Source organism: Phyllostomus hastatus, unplaced genomic scaffold (genome assembly GCF_019186645.2).
Source record: "Phyllostomus hastatus isolate PE091 unplaced genomic scaffold, TTU_PhHast_1.1 phas_contig_64, whole genome shotgun sequence".
Classification (NCBI taxonomy): domain Eukaryota; kingdom Metazoa; phylum Chordata; class Mammalia; order Chiroptera; family Phyllostomidae; genus Phyllostomus; species Phyllostomus hastatus.
In genome coordinates this window covers 1065180-1085082 of record NW_025333928.1, presented here as the reverse complement: position 1 = coordinate 1085082, position 19903 = coordinate 1065180, and the positions used below count along the sequence as shown (strand labels likewise).

Here is a 19903-nt window from a genome sequence, read left to right as displayed (position 1 = left end):
TTGACAGCAACACAATTATACTGGGGGATTTGAACACCTTACTGTCAAAAATGGACAGATCTTCCAAACAAAATATCAACAAAGATATTGTGGCATTGAACAATAGCCTAGATGAAAAGGACTTTACTGATATATTCAGAGCTCTCCATCCCAAAGAAACTAAATACACATTGTTTTCAAATGTACACGGAACATTTTCAAAGATAGACTACATGATAGGACACAAAACAAGCCTCAACAATTTCAAGAAAATTGAAATCATACCAAGCATTTTCTCAGATCACAAGGGGCTGAAGCTAGAAACCAACGCCAAGGAAAAAATCCCAAAACACTCAAAATCATGGAGATTAAATAGCATGCTATTAAACAATGAATGGGTCAAGAATGAATTTAGGGAAGAAATCAAAAGGTTTCTGGAAACAAATGAAAAGGAACTCACAACAACCCAAAACTTACGGGACACAACCAAGGCAGTCCTCAGACGGAATTTCATAGTGATACAGGCCCAGCTAAAAAAGTTAGAAATATTTCAAACAAACAACCTAACCGTACACCTACAAGAACTCGAGGAACAACGACAAAGACAGCCCAGAGCAAGTAGAAGGAAGGAAATAACCAAGATCAGAGCAGAATTAAATGACACAGAGACTAAAATCACAATTCTAAAAATCAATGAATCTAAGAGAGCTGGTTCTTTGAAAAGATAAACAAAATCGACAAGCCTTTAAGCAGACTCACCAGGAAAAAAAGAGAGAAGACCGAAATAAACACAATCAGAAATGAAAGAGGAGAGATTACAACAGGTACCACAGAATTACAAAGGACTGCAAGAAATTACTACAAAGAGCTGTATGGCAAGAAATTTGAAAACCTAGGTGAAATGGACAAATTTCTACAAAAAATATAATCTTCCAAAACTCAATGAAAAAGAAGCAGAAAGCCTGAACAAACCAATAACAGCAAAAGAAATTGAAGCAGCAATCAAAAACCTCCCAACACACAAAAGCCCTGGACCAGATGGTTTCACAGGAGAACTCTACAAAGCATTTAAGGAAGAGCTAACCCCTATCCTTCAAAGACTATTCCAAAAAAATCCAAAAAGATGGGAGACTCCCAAACTCTTTTTATGAGGTCAACATCATCCTAATTCCTAAACCAGATAAAGACACAACAAAGAAAGAAAACTTCAGGCCAATATTGCCCATGAATATTGGCGCTAAAATCCTCAACAAAATACTGACAAACTGCATCCGACAATACATTAATAAGATCATACACCATGACCAAGTGGGATTGATTCCAGGGATGCAAGGATGGTACAATATTCGCAAGTCAGTAAATGTAATACATCGCATAAACAAAAGCAAAGACAAAAACCATATGATCATATCAATAGATGCAGAAAAAGCATTTGATAAGCTACAGCACCCATTTATGATAAAAACACTCAGCAAAGTGGGAAGAGAGGGAGCATTCCTCAACATAATAAAGGCCATATATGAGAGACCTACAGTCAACATCATACTCAATGGGCAAAACTTAAAATCTTTTCCACTAAGATCAAGAACAAGACAAGGATGTCTACTCTCACTACTTCTATTCAATATAGTACTGGAAGTTTTAGGCACAGCGATCAGAAAAGAAAAAGAAATAAAAGGCATCCAAATCGGAAATGAGGAAACAAAACTGTCACTATTTGCAGATGACATGATAGTGTACATAGAAAATCCTATAGACTCCACCAAAAAACTTCTTCACCTAATAAGTGAAATTGGCAAAACAGCAGGATACAAAGTCAATATCCAGAAACCGATGGCATTTCTGTACACCATCAATGAAACAGCAGAAGCAGAAATGAAGAAAAAATCCCATTTGAAATAGCAAAAAGAAAAATGAAATACCTAGGAATAAACCTACCCAAAGAGGTAAAAGACCCATATTCAGAAAACTACATAACACCGAGGAAAGAAATCAAGGAAGACACAAACAAATGGAAACATATACCGTGTTCATGGACTGGAAGAATTAATATCATCAAAATGTCTATACTACTCAAAGCAATTTACACATTCAATGCAACACCTATTAAAGTACCAATGGCTTATTTCACAGACATGGAACAAACACTTGAAAAATTTATATGGAACCATGAATGACCCTGAATAGCTGCTGCAATTTTGAGAAAGAAGAGTAAAGTAGGAGGGATTGCAATACCTGACAGTAAACTATAGTACAAGGCCACTGTAATCAAAACAGCCTGGTACTGGCATAAAAACAGGCTCATGGACCAATGGAACAGAACAGAGAGCCCAGAAATAAACCCAAGTCTCTATGGTCAATTAATATTAGACAAAGGGGGCAGAAACATAAAATGGAGTTAAAAATTGCCTCTTCAACAAATGGCTTTGGGAGAATTTGACAAGTACATGTAACAAAATGAAACTGAAACACCAACTTCCACCTTATAGGAAAATAAATCCAAGGTGGATAAAAGATTTAAATATAAACCATGAAACCATTAAAGTCCTACAGGAGAATGTAGGTAGGAAAATCTCAGATATGTCACACAGAAACTTTTTTACTGACATGCCCCCTAGAGCAAGGGACATAAAGGAAAGAATAAATGATAGGGACTTAATCAAAATAAAATGCTTCTGCACAGCTAAAGTAAACATAATCAAAATAAAGAAAGAACCAACTGTATGGGAAAACATATTTGCCAATGATACCTCAGACAAGGGTTTAATCTCCAAAATATATAAAGAACTTACACAATTCCACTCTAAGAAGAAACCCAATTAAAAAGTGGTTAAAAGACTTGAACAGACACTTCTCAAAGGAGGACATACAGAAAATCCAAAGACACATGAAACGATGTTCAATATTGCTAGCTATCAGAGAGATGCAAATTAAAACCACAATGAGATACCACTTCACACCAGTCAGAATGGCCATCATAAACAAAGCAACAAACAACAAGTGTTAGAGAGGTTGTGGAGAAAAGGGGACCCTAGTGCACTGTTGGTGGGACTGCAGACTGGTACAACCACTATGGAAAGCAGTATGGAACTTCCTCAGAAAACTAAAAATAGATCTGCCCTTTAACTTAGCAATTCCACTGCTGGGACTATATCCTAAGAACACTAAAACACCAATCCAAAAGAACCTATGCACCCCAATGTTCATAGCAGCACAATTTACAATAGCTAGGTGCTGGAAGCAACCTAGGTGCCCATCAGTAAATGAGTGGATCAAAAAACTATGGTACATTTACACAATGGAATTCTATGCAGCAGAAAGAAGGAAGGAGCTCCTACCCTTTGCAACAACTTGGATGGAGCTGGAAAGCATTATGCTAAGCGAAATAAGCCAGGCAGTGAAAGACAAATACCATATGATCTCACCTTTAACAAGAACCTAAACAACAAAACAAACAAACAAACAAAATGTAACCAAAGACACTGAAAGAGAGGTCAGGCTGACAGTGACCAGAGGGGAGAGGGGATTGAATTTAAGGGGAGAATGGGAAGGGTTTACAGGAACAAATTTAAAAAACACATGGACAAAAACTAGGAGGAGGGTGGTAATGGGAGGGAAGTGGGGAGGGTTGGGTGGGTGGGCTGGGTTGGGAATAAAAGGAAGAAAACTGTACTTGAACAATGATTAAAATTTTAAAAATGGAAAAAAAATAAAACATTTTCCAACACACACACACACGCACACACACAATTATAAAATTAAAGTGTATTTACTATATTTTTGAACTATAAGACACACTCCCCCCAAATTTGGGAGGAAAACGGGGAGTGTGTCTTACAGTCCGAATGCAACTTCACATTTATATCAGTTAAATATTATGTTAGTTATGTTATTAAATGTTTTACCACATTTTTTGCTTCAAAAATTTTTTTCCTATTTTTCTCATCTAAAACCTAGATGCATCTTGTGGTCTGAGAAATATGTATTCTGTGTCATTTTATTCCATTTTCTTGCTATATATGGTAGACATTTATGTTTCTTTCTAGCCTTGCCTGATTTTCCCTTTCTTTTGATTACAGTACTTCTGGTGTTCCTGAGAGGATTACCTTCTCCATTTTTAGTTCTTGTAGAGAGTGAGCTAGCTGATCCCACCTTGGCTCTGAGCTGGACATGTGAGCCAGGCCTGGCCAATCCCAGCAGTGAATCTACCTGACCACCATGGTTACTCCAAGTTGGTATAATCAGGGATAATTCAGAGATTTTTCAAGACGCAACCAGGAAAGATTTCCTCTTTTTCTTTAGACCTGGGCTTTGAGGTGATAAGCCTTGAGCTACAGAGGGCAACCAGCTAAAGAGATAATGCCTTACATACAACAGGACTGAGATATGGCCAGGGCCTGAGTCCCTATAGCATCATTTAGAACCTCTCTATCTGTCCATCCCTAAAGTCAGCTCTACCCCTATTAGTTAAGTGAGCCAATAAATACCTTTTTTCTTTTTTTTTAGACCAGTTTGAGTTATGCTTCTAATACTTTCAAACAAGAGTCCCAAATGACGTTTTCTTGCATGGTGTTTACCCAGCTACTCTCTAGTATTCTGTGTTAGTCAGCTTTTTCTAGGTTCAAACAATCCTCAAATATCAGTGCCTCATAACTACAAAGGTTTATCCCTCACTCAGTTGTATGATGGCTCTGTGTCACTTTTGGCTTTGGTCCATGTCTCTTTTCATTCTTGTACCCAGGATGAAGGAGCAGAAGGAGAAGAGCAATGGCAAACATTCCTTCTGCTCACATTTCATTGGTCAGCACAAGTCCCATGGCCAAACTTCCTGGCAGTGCTCTAGGGAAGCTGACACCACCAAAAAGGAAAAACTGAAAGGCATATGGCAGAGAGCAGGGGTGCAGAATTCTCTTACTGGGAAAGGAGTATTAATGAGAACAATAATATAGGGTATGGCATACTATCATCAAAGTTTGATGAGGGTGTTTTCTTGCTGACCTTTCAGCAGTGGTGGATTGTATCATCTCTCCTGTTGGCTTCCCTTCTATTTACGAATCCAGCACTATTTTCTTTTGTGGTATACAGTCCTGATTCAACTGGTCAGTCAGAAGCAGTGAAATTATTTGCCATCAATATTAAGAGCAGGAAGACTTTTGCTTTTTATTTTGACTGAAAAGAATTGGTGAGATTCATTTGCAAGAATAAATCACTAAATAAGTACCATGAACAAAAATACACTGCTGCCTATCTGGTCCCATGTCCCAGGGGAGAAAGTTCATGAAAGACCTCTTTAAAGCTGAGACCTTCAATGAAACAAAGATTGTGTTTTAGAAGAGAAAAGAAAGGGTTGGTTTGGATGAAATGGCTTTTCAGCTAAGTTCTACCCTTAGATAAACAAAGGGGAAAAAAATCCACAACACTTTCATGGAGCTTAAAAGTATCTTATAACCAAAACCTGAGGTGAAAACAAAAGTGTTACCATGCCATTTGAGGACAAGCACCAGCTATATGATAGTATGTTGTTGTGAAGTTAACACTGGGACCAAAAATGCTCATGATTTCAAAATGACACAGTAAACAGCATGTCTTTTGCACAAAAGATCATAATTAAATGGTGGCATGGCAGAAAATTTTCTGCCATTCCCTGTTGAAAGAACACATTTAATTTATTTTGTCTTATGGCAATGTAAATTTCTGTTTCAGTAATTTCAGAAGCCAGAGAGTTTCATAAGGATACTAAATTGTGTTTGCTCTTTGTATTAGCATTTGTCTTCAAACAGGAAGGAAGATGAGCTATTTCCTGAATTTGGGACATGCTTGGATGCATAAATCTTGAGGTTTGGCATGTGTATGGCCCCCTTTCTGAGGCAGACAGTGCTGCTTTCTTTCCTTCCTCCTGTTCGTAGGTGATCTGGAAACAAATTCAGGGAACCCATGCACAGGCAGCATGGCAGACACATCTGGGTCTCAATTTAGCTCTGCCTTATTAGTTGTTGTATTACTTTCTTTAAGAAATTACCCCAGAATTGCTCTGGAGGCTACCCGTTCTTTCTGGAAGCTCTGGGGAAAAATTTGTTTTCTTGCTTTTCCTAGTTTTGGGAGGCCCCCTGAATTCTAAGAGGGCTTGTGACCCTTCCAGATTACTCTGATCTCTGGTTTCTGTTGTCACATTTCATACTTCTATAGTAGTATCTCCCTCTGCCTCCCTGTCACAGGGACCCTTGTGATTATATTATTAGGCCTCCCTGGATAACCTCAAGATTCTTTGTTTTTTAAAGAAAGGACTATTTTTTTATTTTTAAAAAGATTTTATTTATTTATTTTTAGAGAGGGAAGGGAGGGAGAAAGAGAGAGAGAGAGAAATATCAATGTGCGGTTGCTGGGAGCCGTGGCCTGCAACCCAGGTATGTGGCCTGACTGGGAATCAAACCTGCGACACTTTAGTCCACAGCCCGCACTCAATCCACTGAGCTACGCCAGCCAGAGCTACCTCAAGATTCTTATTTACATTTACAAAGTCCCTTTTGCCATATAAGGGAATATATGTGTTCACAGCTAGAGATTGGATGTGGACATTTTTGGAGGCTGTTATGCATCCTACCATAGCCTGGCCCTGGAACTACTCCTTTTACATCTCTGAGCTATGCTCCTCTCTTTCACCATGGGATGAAAATAATACCTACATTCAGAGTTGCTGTGAGGGTTAAAGATGGTATCAGGGTTCTTTATTGCAAGCCACAGAAATTTAAGGGATACTTAAGAAAAAGGTATATATTGGACATAAAAATATAACTCACAAACATGAAGGACCTGGCCTTAGAAAGCAGGCAGAGGGATCTAGGGAGACTAGGCTAATGACCTGTCTTCAAGACACCACTGCTAGGAAGAATTCTCTAGTCTCTGACAGTCTACTCAAGATTCTTGATCCAGGGAAACAGAATCTGCTTGGCTAAGCTTGGATCTCATGTGAACTCCTTGGTCCCAGGAGGGCAAGGCATTGTGACCCATATTGTACCCTACTCATAGAGGGGGACCTGTCAAAGAAAATCTGAGGACTAGTACCAAAAGAAGAGGGAAGCAAATGATGGGCAGATAAAAATAAAATTTATCCACTGAAGAGGGCTCAGAGTAGATAGTCAAAGAATGGTAACTTTTATTCTTGATCTTAAGAGGATAGTAGTTGCTGCTTTAGCGTGATAAAACATGGATAGTAGCATTATGACTCAAGTGAAGGTTAGAATATCTGAATTTAACTCAGCTCTCTCACTGGTAAATTCTGACATTAAAGAAAGTTCTCTCTTTCCTTATCTATAGTAACTGTCATTCATTTGACAATATTTATTAAATGCCTACTTTGTTCTAGGCACTTTTCTAAGTACCATGGATAGAGTGGAGAACAAGAGAGACTTGGGCCTCATGGAGTTTACATGGTAGGGGGAAGATAGACAATAACCAAGCTAACAAATAAACTTACTGTATGATGTAAAGAAGATTCAGTTACTTTGAAGAAAAATAAACCAGAGTAACTGGACAGAGAGTGACAGGTCTGGGTGAGAGGTGGTAGTGTTTTAGATAGAGTTGCTAAGAAAGGCTCACCTATCTAACACAGGGACATGTACACAGGGTATGAGTGACAAACAGGGAACTAGCCTTACAGAGATCAACAAAAGAGTGTTCCAAACAGATGACACAGCCACATGAAGGCCTTGAGGCAGGCACAGACTTGACCAGTGAGTCAGAAAGAGATAAGGGAGGCTGAGAGGGTGGTAGGAAATAGGCCAGAGAGGTTGGCTGAGCTGTGTCCAACTGGGGTAGGGCCTTGGACACCATGATAAAGAGTTTGAATTTTTCTTCTTTTCAGTGTGCTAGGAAGCTATTGGGTGGGGAGAGGGGGTTAAGCTGAAGAGTGTAATAATCTAATTTATCTTTAAAGAAAATCACTCTGGCAGCTGGATGGGGAGTTCACTGGCATCAGCTGTAATAGTGTAAACAGGGAGGCCAGTGAGGAGATGATGGCAGCTTGGAATAAAGAGGTAAGAAGAGGTTGATATTGGAACCATGACTTATTGATGAATTGAATATGGGTGAAAGAGAAAGAATTCAAGGATGACTTGGAAACTTCTGGTCTGAGCAACTGTCTGAATGGGGAGCCATTGACTGAAATGAAGTATGAGAACAAAAAGTTCTGTTTGGAAAATTTAATGGGTTTAGTGAAGAATGACAAGTTATTGGGAATAAAATGAACTTTTTATTTCATTTTATTCCCAATAATTGCCCCACTATAGTACACTGAATTTCTCTTCCATCCAGGAAGCCACCATTTAATAACTTTGGGGGGCCAAATTCCATAACTGCCTGGTCACTTTGTTTTGAAATAGTCTTATTTCACTGTTCATATTCATCTTGTTTATTTTTAAATCCTTAATCCTTAGTCCCAACCTGGAAGTAAAACTCATCTTTCTCCTTTTCCCAGCTCTAGCCACAACTGTCTATGATTCAGGGATCCCTGAAGGAAGGGGGAAATGACCTCTTTATTTTCACTAGTCTGTAACTGCACAGCAAACCTCAGTAGTATCCATAGTACCTGTGACTTTGTCACTAATAGCAATCAGACATTTTCATGTTATGTTATAGTTGGTACAGTGATTGCAAAATATTTCCAGTTGTTGCTCATTACATTAGTTAACTGAGCTGCATTAGCTCTTCCTAATTACTGCATAATTTAGTAGCACCAATGTTACTATTGATATATCATTACTTTTTAAACATTTTGATAACTGTATTCCAATATAATTGGTTTGCTTTGTAATCTTAGTTTTTGTGTTTTAAAGAACATTCTGAGGACTCCCAACTGCCAAAGTGGAAAGGGATCCATGGCAGAAAACAAGTTTGGATCTCCTCCAGTTGGTTTGGAAGAATTGGGAAGGTTGTTTTCCTACTGGTAGGAGGAAGATGGTCTGCTCTCCTTGTAAACACCTACCTCTCCATCCACCCATGCCTTGCCTAGGTTCACCATTTGGGGCAGGAGGAGAGAGACTAAATAAATATTACAGCCATCAGGACATATTTATCAAAAGCATAAGTCGCATGCCCTGATTTTGGACATGGTTATATATGCAGTTCAAGGTGAGCATGTGGTCTTGCAGCAGGTTGTTTAGTGAGCACTGGTAACTCGGCCCATGTGTAGCTTCCAGAGAAAGGGTGGTAAAGTACGACCTGATTCTGTGTTTACCTAGGAGAATAATTCAGCCTGATGCTGGGTAATTGCTTGTTGGTTTTCCAGGGTGGAGTTGCTGAGTGAGTAGAAAATCATGTCCTAGAAATGATTATTTCTCAATGTGCTTTAAGGCCACTAGAGTCAGGCAGCTGGCTCTCCCTACTGTTTTTTTTTTTGTTTTGTTTTGTTTTTTTTGAGTTATTCCTCACATCACAAAAGGCTGGGATTGAAAGAATTCTATGAGATTCTATCCTAATGGCTAGTCACTGTATGTCTGGATGGACCATTCCAGTTAACCTCTATTGTATTCCTTCCGAATATTTGAAATTCATTACTCAGCCCTGGCTGGTGTAGCTCAGTGGATTGAGCTTGGGCTGCGAATCAAAGTGTCACAGGTTTGATTCCCAGTCAGGCCACATGCCTGGGTTGCAGGCCACAGCTCACAGCAACGGCACATTGATGTTTCTCTCCCTCTCTCTCTCTCTCTCTCTCTCTCTCCCCCCCTCTCTCTCCCTCCCTTCCCTCTCTAAAAATAAATAAATAAATAAATAAAATCTTTAAAAAAAAGAAATTCATTACTCAAGACAGATATCTTCAACAAGAATTTTTGGGAAACCAGTGAAGTCTGATGGCAGGGATAGGTAATCTGTTTTACTGAATACGAGGGTGGACATTATCAAATACTGAGCTCGTGAAAGGCTTTATGAGCAATGGTTGATTTAGAGTTTGTGTCATTTTGTAAATGGCTTTGTATTCTCATGTTCTAAGAAAACAATTCAATGTAATACCTAATGAAAAGTAGATAGAATTTGGATCCTGGCATTCAATTTTCAATATAAAACAAGCTTTTCTCCTTTCTGCCTTATTTTGCTTAAATGCCATTTTGAATGGTACCTCTTGTCTTAGAACTGGGTGGAGAAGTTAATAAAGAGTAACTTCTCAGCCCTGGATGGTGTTACTCAGTTGGTTGGGCATCATCCTGCAAACTGAAAGGTTGCCATTTTGATTCCCAGTCAAGGCATATGCCTGCTTTGCAGGTTCAATCCCTAGACAGGGCACATGCAAGAAGCAACCAATTGATGTTTCTCTCCTTTTCCCTCCCTTCCCCTCTCTCTAGAATCAATAAAATAAAAAAAAGACTAACTTCTCAGATTCTCTTTTGTATATTTATAAGCTTCCTTAGGTCCTACAGATCTTTCATTTAGCATCCAAAAAAGGGGAAAGGTGTGTGTGTGTGTGTGTGTGTGTGTGTGTGTGTGTGTGTGGTGTGGTGTGTTTATACATACACACAATATCAGAAAAATTAACTCTTGTTCCCTCTCAGAATTAAAGCATTGATTCTTGAGATTCGGATATATTTAATTCACATGAATTAACTTGATAAAGAAGAGGAATGTGACAAATGAACATTACCAATAAAACAAGTCCTATTGGAAAAATACTCAGCAGTACTGTTTTGGCCTTTGAGACACACAAACCTTTCTACTCTGGGGGTATCTGATTTAAACCCTTGAGGAACCTCAGCTGCCTTCTCCTATGATTGACATGCTCATCTTCTCTTCTTCTCTGATTCCCCATGATTAGTGGTTGCCTCTATTTAATCTCTCATTTTATTTGATCTGGAGCCAGTTGCACTGATTCTAAAAGAGAGAAAAGGGCCTGGCATGGCTTCTTTGCCTGCAAACTGGCCTGCTGAAGTAATTTCTAATTCCCAGGGATGATTCTCTGAAGATTAATTCCTTTTAATTTAGTCTGACTTAGACTGGCTTATCATACTTACTCTTGGTTTGAGAACTAGACAGTGCCTCTTAGTTAGCCATGAAAACAGAGGTGTCACTAAAGGTGGCCTCATACTACTGCTTAATGGCCTATTAGAAATCTCATTTCACCTTTGGAAATATCATTGTGATGCAAGGCAATTGAGTTTCATTACTGGTGAAAGCCCACTCAGGCTGTTGGTCCCAAATTTGCAGTTCTCCTTTCCTACTGCTGTTCTAAAACAGGAATACCATTACTCTGATTATTTCATAACATCAAGAGAGAAAACATATTTAAGCAGAAAAATTGCAGTTGAATGGGAAGGCACCATCAAATGTCCCCTAGATACAAGTAACGAATTCCACTTCGTTCTGTCCTGACAGTCTCTGTGGAGCTTTGGACGAGGATATCTGCCAAGTTATTACTGTAAGGAGTGATGAAGAGGGTATTTTCTATGATTATGGCTTTCCCACACTCATTTCCTTCTAGGCAAGTGACTGGGTATTCCTTTGTTTGACACTTGAAGCTGTGAGGTCCATTATTCCCTACTAGTGAACTTGTGAGCTATCCTCTTCTCTTTGGGCCATTCTCTTTACTTCCTGGCCAATTTGCATTATTGGCAAAAAATGATCAGTCACCTTGAACAAGTCTCTTCATTCTTCTTATCCTCAGTTTCTTCACTCTGAACAAAGAATAACAATAACTCATTATTAATGTTGAAAGGATTTAATGAAATCTTGTGTGGAAAGTTCTTAGCACACTATGCCAGGCACAGAGGCTCATGTCACAAATATTTAATGAGTGCCCATGATGTGCCAAGCACTGTCCTGAGTGCTGAAACTACCAAGAGGAGCAAACAGAAGTCCTGTCTCTGTCCTTGTGGCACTTTCAGTTCAGTTGAGGATTTGGGCATTAATTAGGTAACCAGATTTCTATCTCCAAATCGGGCCAAGGACTAGAAAGGAAAATTGCACAGAACTCCACTGGGCCCTGACCTAATCAGAAAAATCCTTCAGTAGCATTCAAGTAGAGAAAGGAAGAAAGAATAAGGGTGAATTGGGAGAAAGGGGTGTCAGCTCCCCCAACCCTAAGGTGCCTTTTAGCAAATTAGGGAAACACACTCCTGGCCTAGGGTAGATGCAGCCTTCATGCTGGACCATTGTTTACTGAGCAGAGCTGGGTGAGATTTGAGTTCTCTCTGCCCAGCTGGGTGCCCTTGAGAGGACAATCTGGACTAATGTATGTGGTGTCCTGGCTGGAGTAGGACTCTGGAGGCAGAGGAAAACCCTCAGCAAAGCCCTGAGGTGAGAGGGCACATTGGAGATGAAAACGGTTAGCACAGCTGGAGCACAAGGAGCAAGTCTGGCAGGAGGGGGAAACTGGAAAAGTTCTCAGTAAATACCAAATAGTATTAATTCATGATAACATTTGTCTCCTAAATTCACTCTTGGCACACCAAGATCTCCTGAGAAACACTGAGGTCTTCCTAGAAGCCATTGTTTTTTAACTAGTGAAGGAGAATTACTAAAGGGATGAGATTCATTGCTGTCACACACAGAGATTTAGAGAATTAAGAGTGGTGGATGAAGAGAGACATTTACTGTGGAATGCAGGGAGCTGATGCACCTCCAGCAAGATACGACTGCTCCACTACAGCCCAAATAAGCAGAAAATAGACAAAAAGAAATGAAAACAAAAATAGAACCGGGGAGTGGGGAGCCAACACATCATTCATTCAAATCAAAATGGAAATAGGACATTAGGGAAAAGTTTCTAATATTGCTGTCATTTGGGGGGTATAATTGTCTCTCTAAAGTAGGTGAATCTCATTTATTGGTATGTTAGAAAGGAAGGACCTTGTGGCTGGAGAACCAGCACCTGGCAACATCACTGACCACTAAAAATGGTCTTGCTAATTAATGTTCATGGTTCTTCCTGGCTTTGATTTCCTCGATTCTAGAATAACTCAAAAGAGCATTCATTCATTCACACATTGGTGAGATTTCTTTGGTGGTGGTTGTTTTTAAGTCAAAGTTTAGAGGGAAATAAAAGCCCAGATCCTGAAGGATCCTGCGCTGTTGCCAGTTAGCTTGGCAGTCTGTACGAGCCTGGGCTTCTGTAAGTGTTTACCCAGTAGAGGTCTGGTGTGAGCACGGCATTGTGAGGAAAGCCTAGGCTTTGTGATTGGATGGGTCTGGGCCTGACTAGGCCACTTACAAGCTGTGTGAACTTGAACAGATTAGTTAATCTCTCTGTACATAGGGCTTACTATAAACTCAGATGATGACAGTCACTAGGGAGAGCTCGAAGTCCAGGGCACTTGGGAGTCCCTCATTTGCAAAATTATTTTTGAGGATCCTGTCCTGAAAACAGTTTTCATGTGACCCATGTCCTTTCAGAGGTTTTTTTGTTTGTTTGTTTGTTTGTTTGTTTGTTTTGTACTACATCTGAAATATCTTGAATCCTGCTTTTCAGAGGAAGCTATGCTTTGGGGAAACATAAGGAACCAAAAGTAAGTCAGACTTGTAAGTTCTTTTTGTTTTTAAAGATTTTCTTTATTTATTTTTAGAGAGGGGGATGCAGGGAGAAAGAGAGGAGAGAAACATCAATGTGTGGTTGCCCCTCACACATCCCCCATCAGGGACCTGGCCTGAAACCCTGGCATGTGCCCTGACTGGAAATCAAACCAGCGACCACTTGGTTTGCAGGCCAGCACTCAATCCACTGAGCCACACCAGCCAGGGCAGATTTGTAAGTTCTTGTTAGCAGTTAGTATCTCTATAAAAGTTTTAGGAGAAAAAAAAAAGAAAAGAGAATTCAGCTACGGTTTTTAAATATGGTATCTATGATCAAGAATTACATCCTGAAAAATCCCACTAGAGCAGACACTTGTCAATTGACCCAGCACTTGATACATTTTATTGCTTATTAAGATATAGTAGAACTTACAAAATATTGTTGATGTTGTGCCACATTAAACTGGAATGCACATCCAATCAGAGATAAATTCCAATATTTTGCTTTCAGGAAAGAGACAGATTACTTAATTTCCCTTGAATACAAAGCTAGGGAAAGAGGCCTTTATTTTATTTTTTTAACATTTCTTTACTGTTGTTCAAGTAGTTTTCTGCCTTTTCCCCTCATTCTTTCCCACCACCCCAGCCCTTCCTACCTCTCTCTCCTGTTTCCACCCCCACCTTGTTATTGTCCACGTGTCCTTTATAATTGTTCCTGCAAATCCTTCACCCTTTTCCCCTATAATTCCCTCCCTCTCCCCTCTGGTCACTGTCAGCTTGTTCTCAATTTCAGTGTCTTTGGTTATATTTTGCTTGTTTGTTCATTTTGTTGCTTAGGTTCTTGTTAAAGGTGAGATCATATGGTATTTGTCCCTCACCACCTGGCTTATTTCATTTAGCATAATGCTCTCCAGTTCCATCCCTGCTGTCACCAAAGTGTAGGAGCTCCTTCTTTCTTCCAGCTGCATAGAATTCTATTGTGTAAATGTGACATAGTTTTTTTGATCCATTCATTTACTGATGGGCACTCAGGTTGCTTCTAGCACTTGGCTATTGTAAATTGTGCTGCTATGAACATTGAGGTGCATAGGTTCTTTTGGATTAGTGTTTCAGGGTTACACTAGGATATAGTTCTTAGGATATAGTCCTAGCAATGGAATTGCTGGGTCAAAAGGCAGTTTCATTTTTAGTTTTTTGAGGAAATTCCATACTGTTTTCCATAGTGGTAAAAGAGCCCTTTTTTATGTGTCAATCATAATATGCTTGGAAAGGGCCCTTTTGCTCTGTCTTTTATTCTATGTCCATGGACTTATGTCAATAACCTGTATTTTGTAATTACAGGACTGACATACACCTTTACCACCCTTAGTTCTTCAAAGAGCAGGATAACAGTGATTAAAAATTATTTTGGTGAAAAAAAATCTTGGATTTAAAAATAAAAAGTGCTAACCCAAGTTTGCACTTTTCTATCAATGAATAAAGCATTTATGTTTATGTTGTCAAAGGCCTTGCTCAGCTGAAAGATGGATTCTCATTGGCATATGACCATTTTATTGCTTTTTAGCCCCCGGCCACCTATCCCACTCTCCCTCCAGCTGACAGAAGAGGAGGCAGCACTGAGCATCCAGTCATTCTGGAGAGCCTACCTGGTAAGAGGCATGTACAGTTATGCCACTGGGCTTGATAGGGAATTTTTGTGATGTGGACAACCCATGAATTTGAAATGAGGATAGAAACAGGAGTCTCTGAAAAATAGTTCTCAAAAGGGATTTAGAAATTTTACCAAAACATATTTTGCATTTATCATTAAAAGTACTCTCTAACCTTTCAAAGTTGGGTTACTGGCCTGTATTACCTAAAAAGTAATATTACAAATAGACAGCAATATGTGTCAATTTTAGAAAATAGTTAGAAAATCTAGATAATTCACATAAAACTAATAAAAATAAAAGTTTTGAGTCATGGATAGCTGTGATCCAAAGTTTGTCATTTTGACATTTTGGTGTAAATGTTCCAAATCATAAAAATCTCAATACATAACAACATTTAAATACCTAATATAGAAAGTAACCATTTCTTTTAAAACTTGTCTTTTCTAATCACTTTCCTATTGGTTATTTCCAGTTTATCATTATAATAAATGCTGAAATACACATCCTTGTGTAGTCATCTTTGCACATTTCTCTGGTTATTTATGTAGAATGCATTGTAGAAATCAAATTTCTAGGTCAAAAGGCAAGTTTCTTTCTAAAGCACCTAATCCGCATTGTCATGTGGCCCTTCAGGAAGGAGGTACTTTAAAAGTATTTTTACCAAATATACATGAGAGTATATTTCATGCTAAAAAGTGTACAACCTCTTGGGGAACCAAATGGAGGATGAGTGATTGGAAGTTACACTAACTTCCTTCCAGGACCAATCTAGAATTACAACTAAATTGTGGAGAAATCACCTGGAACAAACAACTGAACAATAGCAAGAGAGACACCTTATAACTACAGACAGACAGAAGAATCAGCTTCAGCACAACATGACTGGTAGGGAGTTTGGTGGAGATGCTAGAGGGTTGGTGGGTACCCACAGGATGCACCTGAAGCACCAGAGGGATATATAAGCTGCTGGTTGGATCCCCCTGAGAAGTATGGGGTCTAAACCCTAAGCTGGAATCCTCAGCTTATGCACCAAAGCACAAAACATACACACATAACATCCGGGCGCAAAAAGCAGCAGGGTTTAGCTCTGCCAGAGATGGTTGGCTGGAGACTTGAACAGCTGTTTAAAGGGCCAGTGTTGTTTGGCCTTCAACCCAGGCATGTGCCCTGACTGGAAATCAAATCAGCGACCACTTAGTTTGCAGGCCAGCACTCAATCCACTGAGCCACACCAGCCAGGGCAGATTTGTAAATTCTTGTTAGCAGTTAGTATCTCTATAAAAGTTTTAGGTGAAAAGAAAAGAGAGAATTTAGCCATGGTATCTAAATATGGATTTAGATACCATGGTTTTTAAATATGGCATCTATGATCAAGAATTACATCCTGAAAAATCCTACTAGAGCAGACACTTGTCAATTGACCCAGCACTTGACACATTTTATTCCTTAATAAGATACAGTAGAACTTACAAAATATTGTTGACTTTGTGCCACATTAAACTGAAGTGTACATCCAATCAGATAAATTCTAATATTTTGCTCTCAGGAAAGAGACAAATTACTTAATTTCCCTTCAATAGAAAGTTGGGAGAAGAGCTCTTTATTATGTGTCAGTCATAGACATAATACATTTACATTTGCAGACTTTTTCCCTGGGTTCCTTTAAAAGTGGGAAGAGGGTAGAGTGGACATGAGATGCTTGAAGAGAGACTGAGGAAAGAGGCTTTTGGGAGACAACTGAGACATTAGCCACCAGATCCTGGTGCAGAGTCATTCCTCATACTGCAGCAGCTGTCTTGCTCAGGCAAACCACTCCATTCCAAGTGGCAGAAGCCTGAGAGGAAGCAATAGCCCAGGAACCAGGAAAGATTCTGCCTCACTCCGTAGTGATTGAGCCTGACTGCTGAATGCAGAGTGACTAGATTAACAACTGAAAGAGACAACCACAGACAGTAGATCCCTGGTAGTCTCAAAGAGGCTGCATATGTTCAGATAGGGTCAGCATCTGACATCACCACAGACAGATCCAGAAAGAAAAAACAGTGGCAAATACTAAATGCTACCAGACAAAATGCACTGTGGTCTTCTCCATGATTTGTGATATTTCCTGTATAGGTTTCCTGTATAGCTTTGTAACATTAATTTGTTGTCCTTCAAGTTTGTGCAAATTAAATCATTACATTTTATAATATAGTTTATTTCAATTCATACATTTCCCCACCCTTCTCTTACCCCATTTTACTTTCTTTCTTCTTATTTTTTTTTGTTTTCTCTTGCTACAACTTGTTTCCATTCCACAACCTTACTATTTCTCCCCCATCCAGCCTCTCAAAACCAATTTTCTTCTCAATGGTCATTTCACATTTTCCCACTCTTAAAATAACCACATTCTTTCTCTACCTTTAGCAATCATTGCTCATTGGTTGTTGATAGGGTAGTAGATGTTGCATTTTTTCAGTTTTACCTCTAGATCATCACTAATTTTGTATTTCAAATCTCAAATTTTACTAGACTTCTCTCCTACTTTTTGGGGGGTCTCAAATTTTACATTTCCCCTGTCTTGGCCTGGTTTTCATTTCTGATGCTTAGTATTCCTCCTCCCTCTGTCACCTAAAAATCACTTCCCCTTCCTCTAGATATGTCTTAAGATTTTCTTTCTTTTTTTTTTTCACTCTTAATCCCATCCAACCTACATTAATTTTAACTCATTTGCTGTTAATAGTGCTGTGGTGGATCTTTCTCTCCAATTCAGTACCATTTTTTTAAATTATTTACTTTTTTCTTTTACTTTATCTCTATCATTTTATTTTATTTTATTTTCTGCATAAACATAATAATATACATTTTCCCTTTTCTTACTGCATTCTGCCTTCTTACATTCTCTCTTCACATTGCTTTGATTCCCTGTTCTTATTAGTGCTCCTCCTTCCATCCACTGAAAATTATTTTTTTCAGTAGGTTATCTCATATTCACTTTCTTTTCTTATAATAGTCTTAATCTCTTTACACCATTATTAATACTGATTTGTTTGCTATTGAGAGTGAGATTGTGGGTGGGAGTTATTTGTGTGTGTGTGGATTTGTTTCCTGGGCTTTGTGGGTTTCTTCTGGCAGCACCATATGAGAGGTTGGTGGAGTGACCCTCAGTGAACCAGCTGGAGGGAAGGACCCAACAAAGAATAACCTAATGAAAATAAAAAACCCAATTATTTCCAGAGAGCCAACATAAATGATGAAAGGGCATCATAATAGCATCAACTTCAGAAGACCAAGGAGACTGCAACACTAAATCACGTGGGTCTCCTATCATAGAAGTTCACACCATGAAGACAGGGAGTCAAAACAGCTCAATTTAAGAGCAGAAGAAAACAAGAGAAATCCCCCTCCCCCAAAATGGGAAGACAAAGAAACACCTCCAATGAAAGGAAAGGAAGTTGTTTCTCTCAGAACAAGTGTTAAGTGAAATAGAAGCAAGTAATCTATCAGACACTGAATTTTAAAAAATCATTATAAGGAAGCTTAAAAAGCTCAGTGAGAATAACTAAAAATTTCAGGGAAGCTGCAAAGAACTCACTGAGAAATACAATCACATGAAAAGGATATAGAAACTATCAACAAGACCGAGGAGGAAATTTAGAATACAAATTCTGAATTGACACAGAAGAAGAAATAAAAAGCAGGCTACATGAAGCAGAGAATCGAATCAGTGAGCTGGAGGACAAGGTAGAAAACAAAAACTCCCAGAAAGAGCAAGAAAAGGAAAAGTCATTCAATAAGAATGGAGAGGGTTAAGGGAACTGCAGGACAACATGAAACATAATAATATTCATATAATAGGGATATCAGAAGGAGAAGAAGAAGAGCAAGAGATAGAAAACCTGTTTGAAAAAGTAATGGAAAACTTCACTAATTTGATGAAGGAAAAAGTCACACAGATCCAGGAAGCACAGAGAGTCTCAGTGAGGATGAACCAAAAGAGCCCCACTTTAAGACACATCATAATTAAAATGGCAAAATTCAAAGACAAAGAGAGAATTTTAAAGGCAGCAAAGGAGAAACAGTAAGTAATATACAAGGGAGCTCTGATAGGGCTAACAGCTGATTCTCTACAGAAACACTACAAGCCAGAAGGGAATGACAAGAAATATTGCAATGAAAAGCAAAACCTGTAAACAAGACTACTTTACCGAGCAAGGTTCTCATTTAAAATGGAAGGTGAGCCCTGGCTGGTGTAGCTCAGTGGATTGTGTGTGGGCCTGCAAACTAAAGGGTCCCTGGTTCAATTCCCAGTCAGGGAACATGCCTGGGTTCTAGGCGAGGTCCCCAAGTAGGGAACACGTGAGAGGCAACCACACATTGTTTCTTTCCCTCTCTTTCTCCCTCCCTTCCCTACTCTCTAAAAGTAAATAAATAAAATCTTTTTAAAAAATAAATAAAATGGAAGGTGAAATAAGGAGTTTCCTGCACAAAAGAAGGCTCAAAGAATACACCTTCTCCAAACTAGCTCTACAAGAATTGCTAAAGGATCTACTTTAAGAAAAGAAAGAAAAAGAGTGAGAGAGATAGGAACACAGGTATGAAGGGAGTAAAATGGGAGTGAATAAGGACTTATTAATAATAAACTTAAATGTAAATGAATTAAAGCTGCAATTAATAGACATAGGGTATCTGAAGGGATAAGAAAACATGACCCACACATATGAAGCCTACAAGAGACCTACATCAGGACAAATGACATACACAGGCTGAAAGTGAAGGGTTGGAAAGAATATTTTTAAAAA

The 19903-nt window shown here is 38.9% G+C and overlaps 1 protein-coding gene across 10 annotated transcripts in view; it reads left to right on the top strand.

The window, feature by feature from the left end:
- The window catches only part of IQCK (IQ motif containing K), a 201430-nt gene that overhangs the window by 68716 nt on the left and 112811 nt on the right, over positions 1–19903 (top strand). For 5 of the 10 annotated variants that reach the window (XM_045848875.1, XM_045848885.1, XM_045848882.1 and 2 more), the window contains one exon: positions 15035–15119. The exons of 3 other annotated variants lie outside the window; for them this stretch is intronic. In XM_045848875.1, the coding sequence (XP_045704831.1) occupies positions 15035–15119 (85 nt within the window). Of the gene's footprint in view, positions 1–13429; positions 13467–15034; positions 15120–19903 lie in introns of all 10 variants that reach the window. 2 more of the 10 variants (XM_045848881.1, XM_045848883.1) reach the window with 1 other exon arrangement.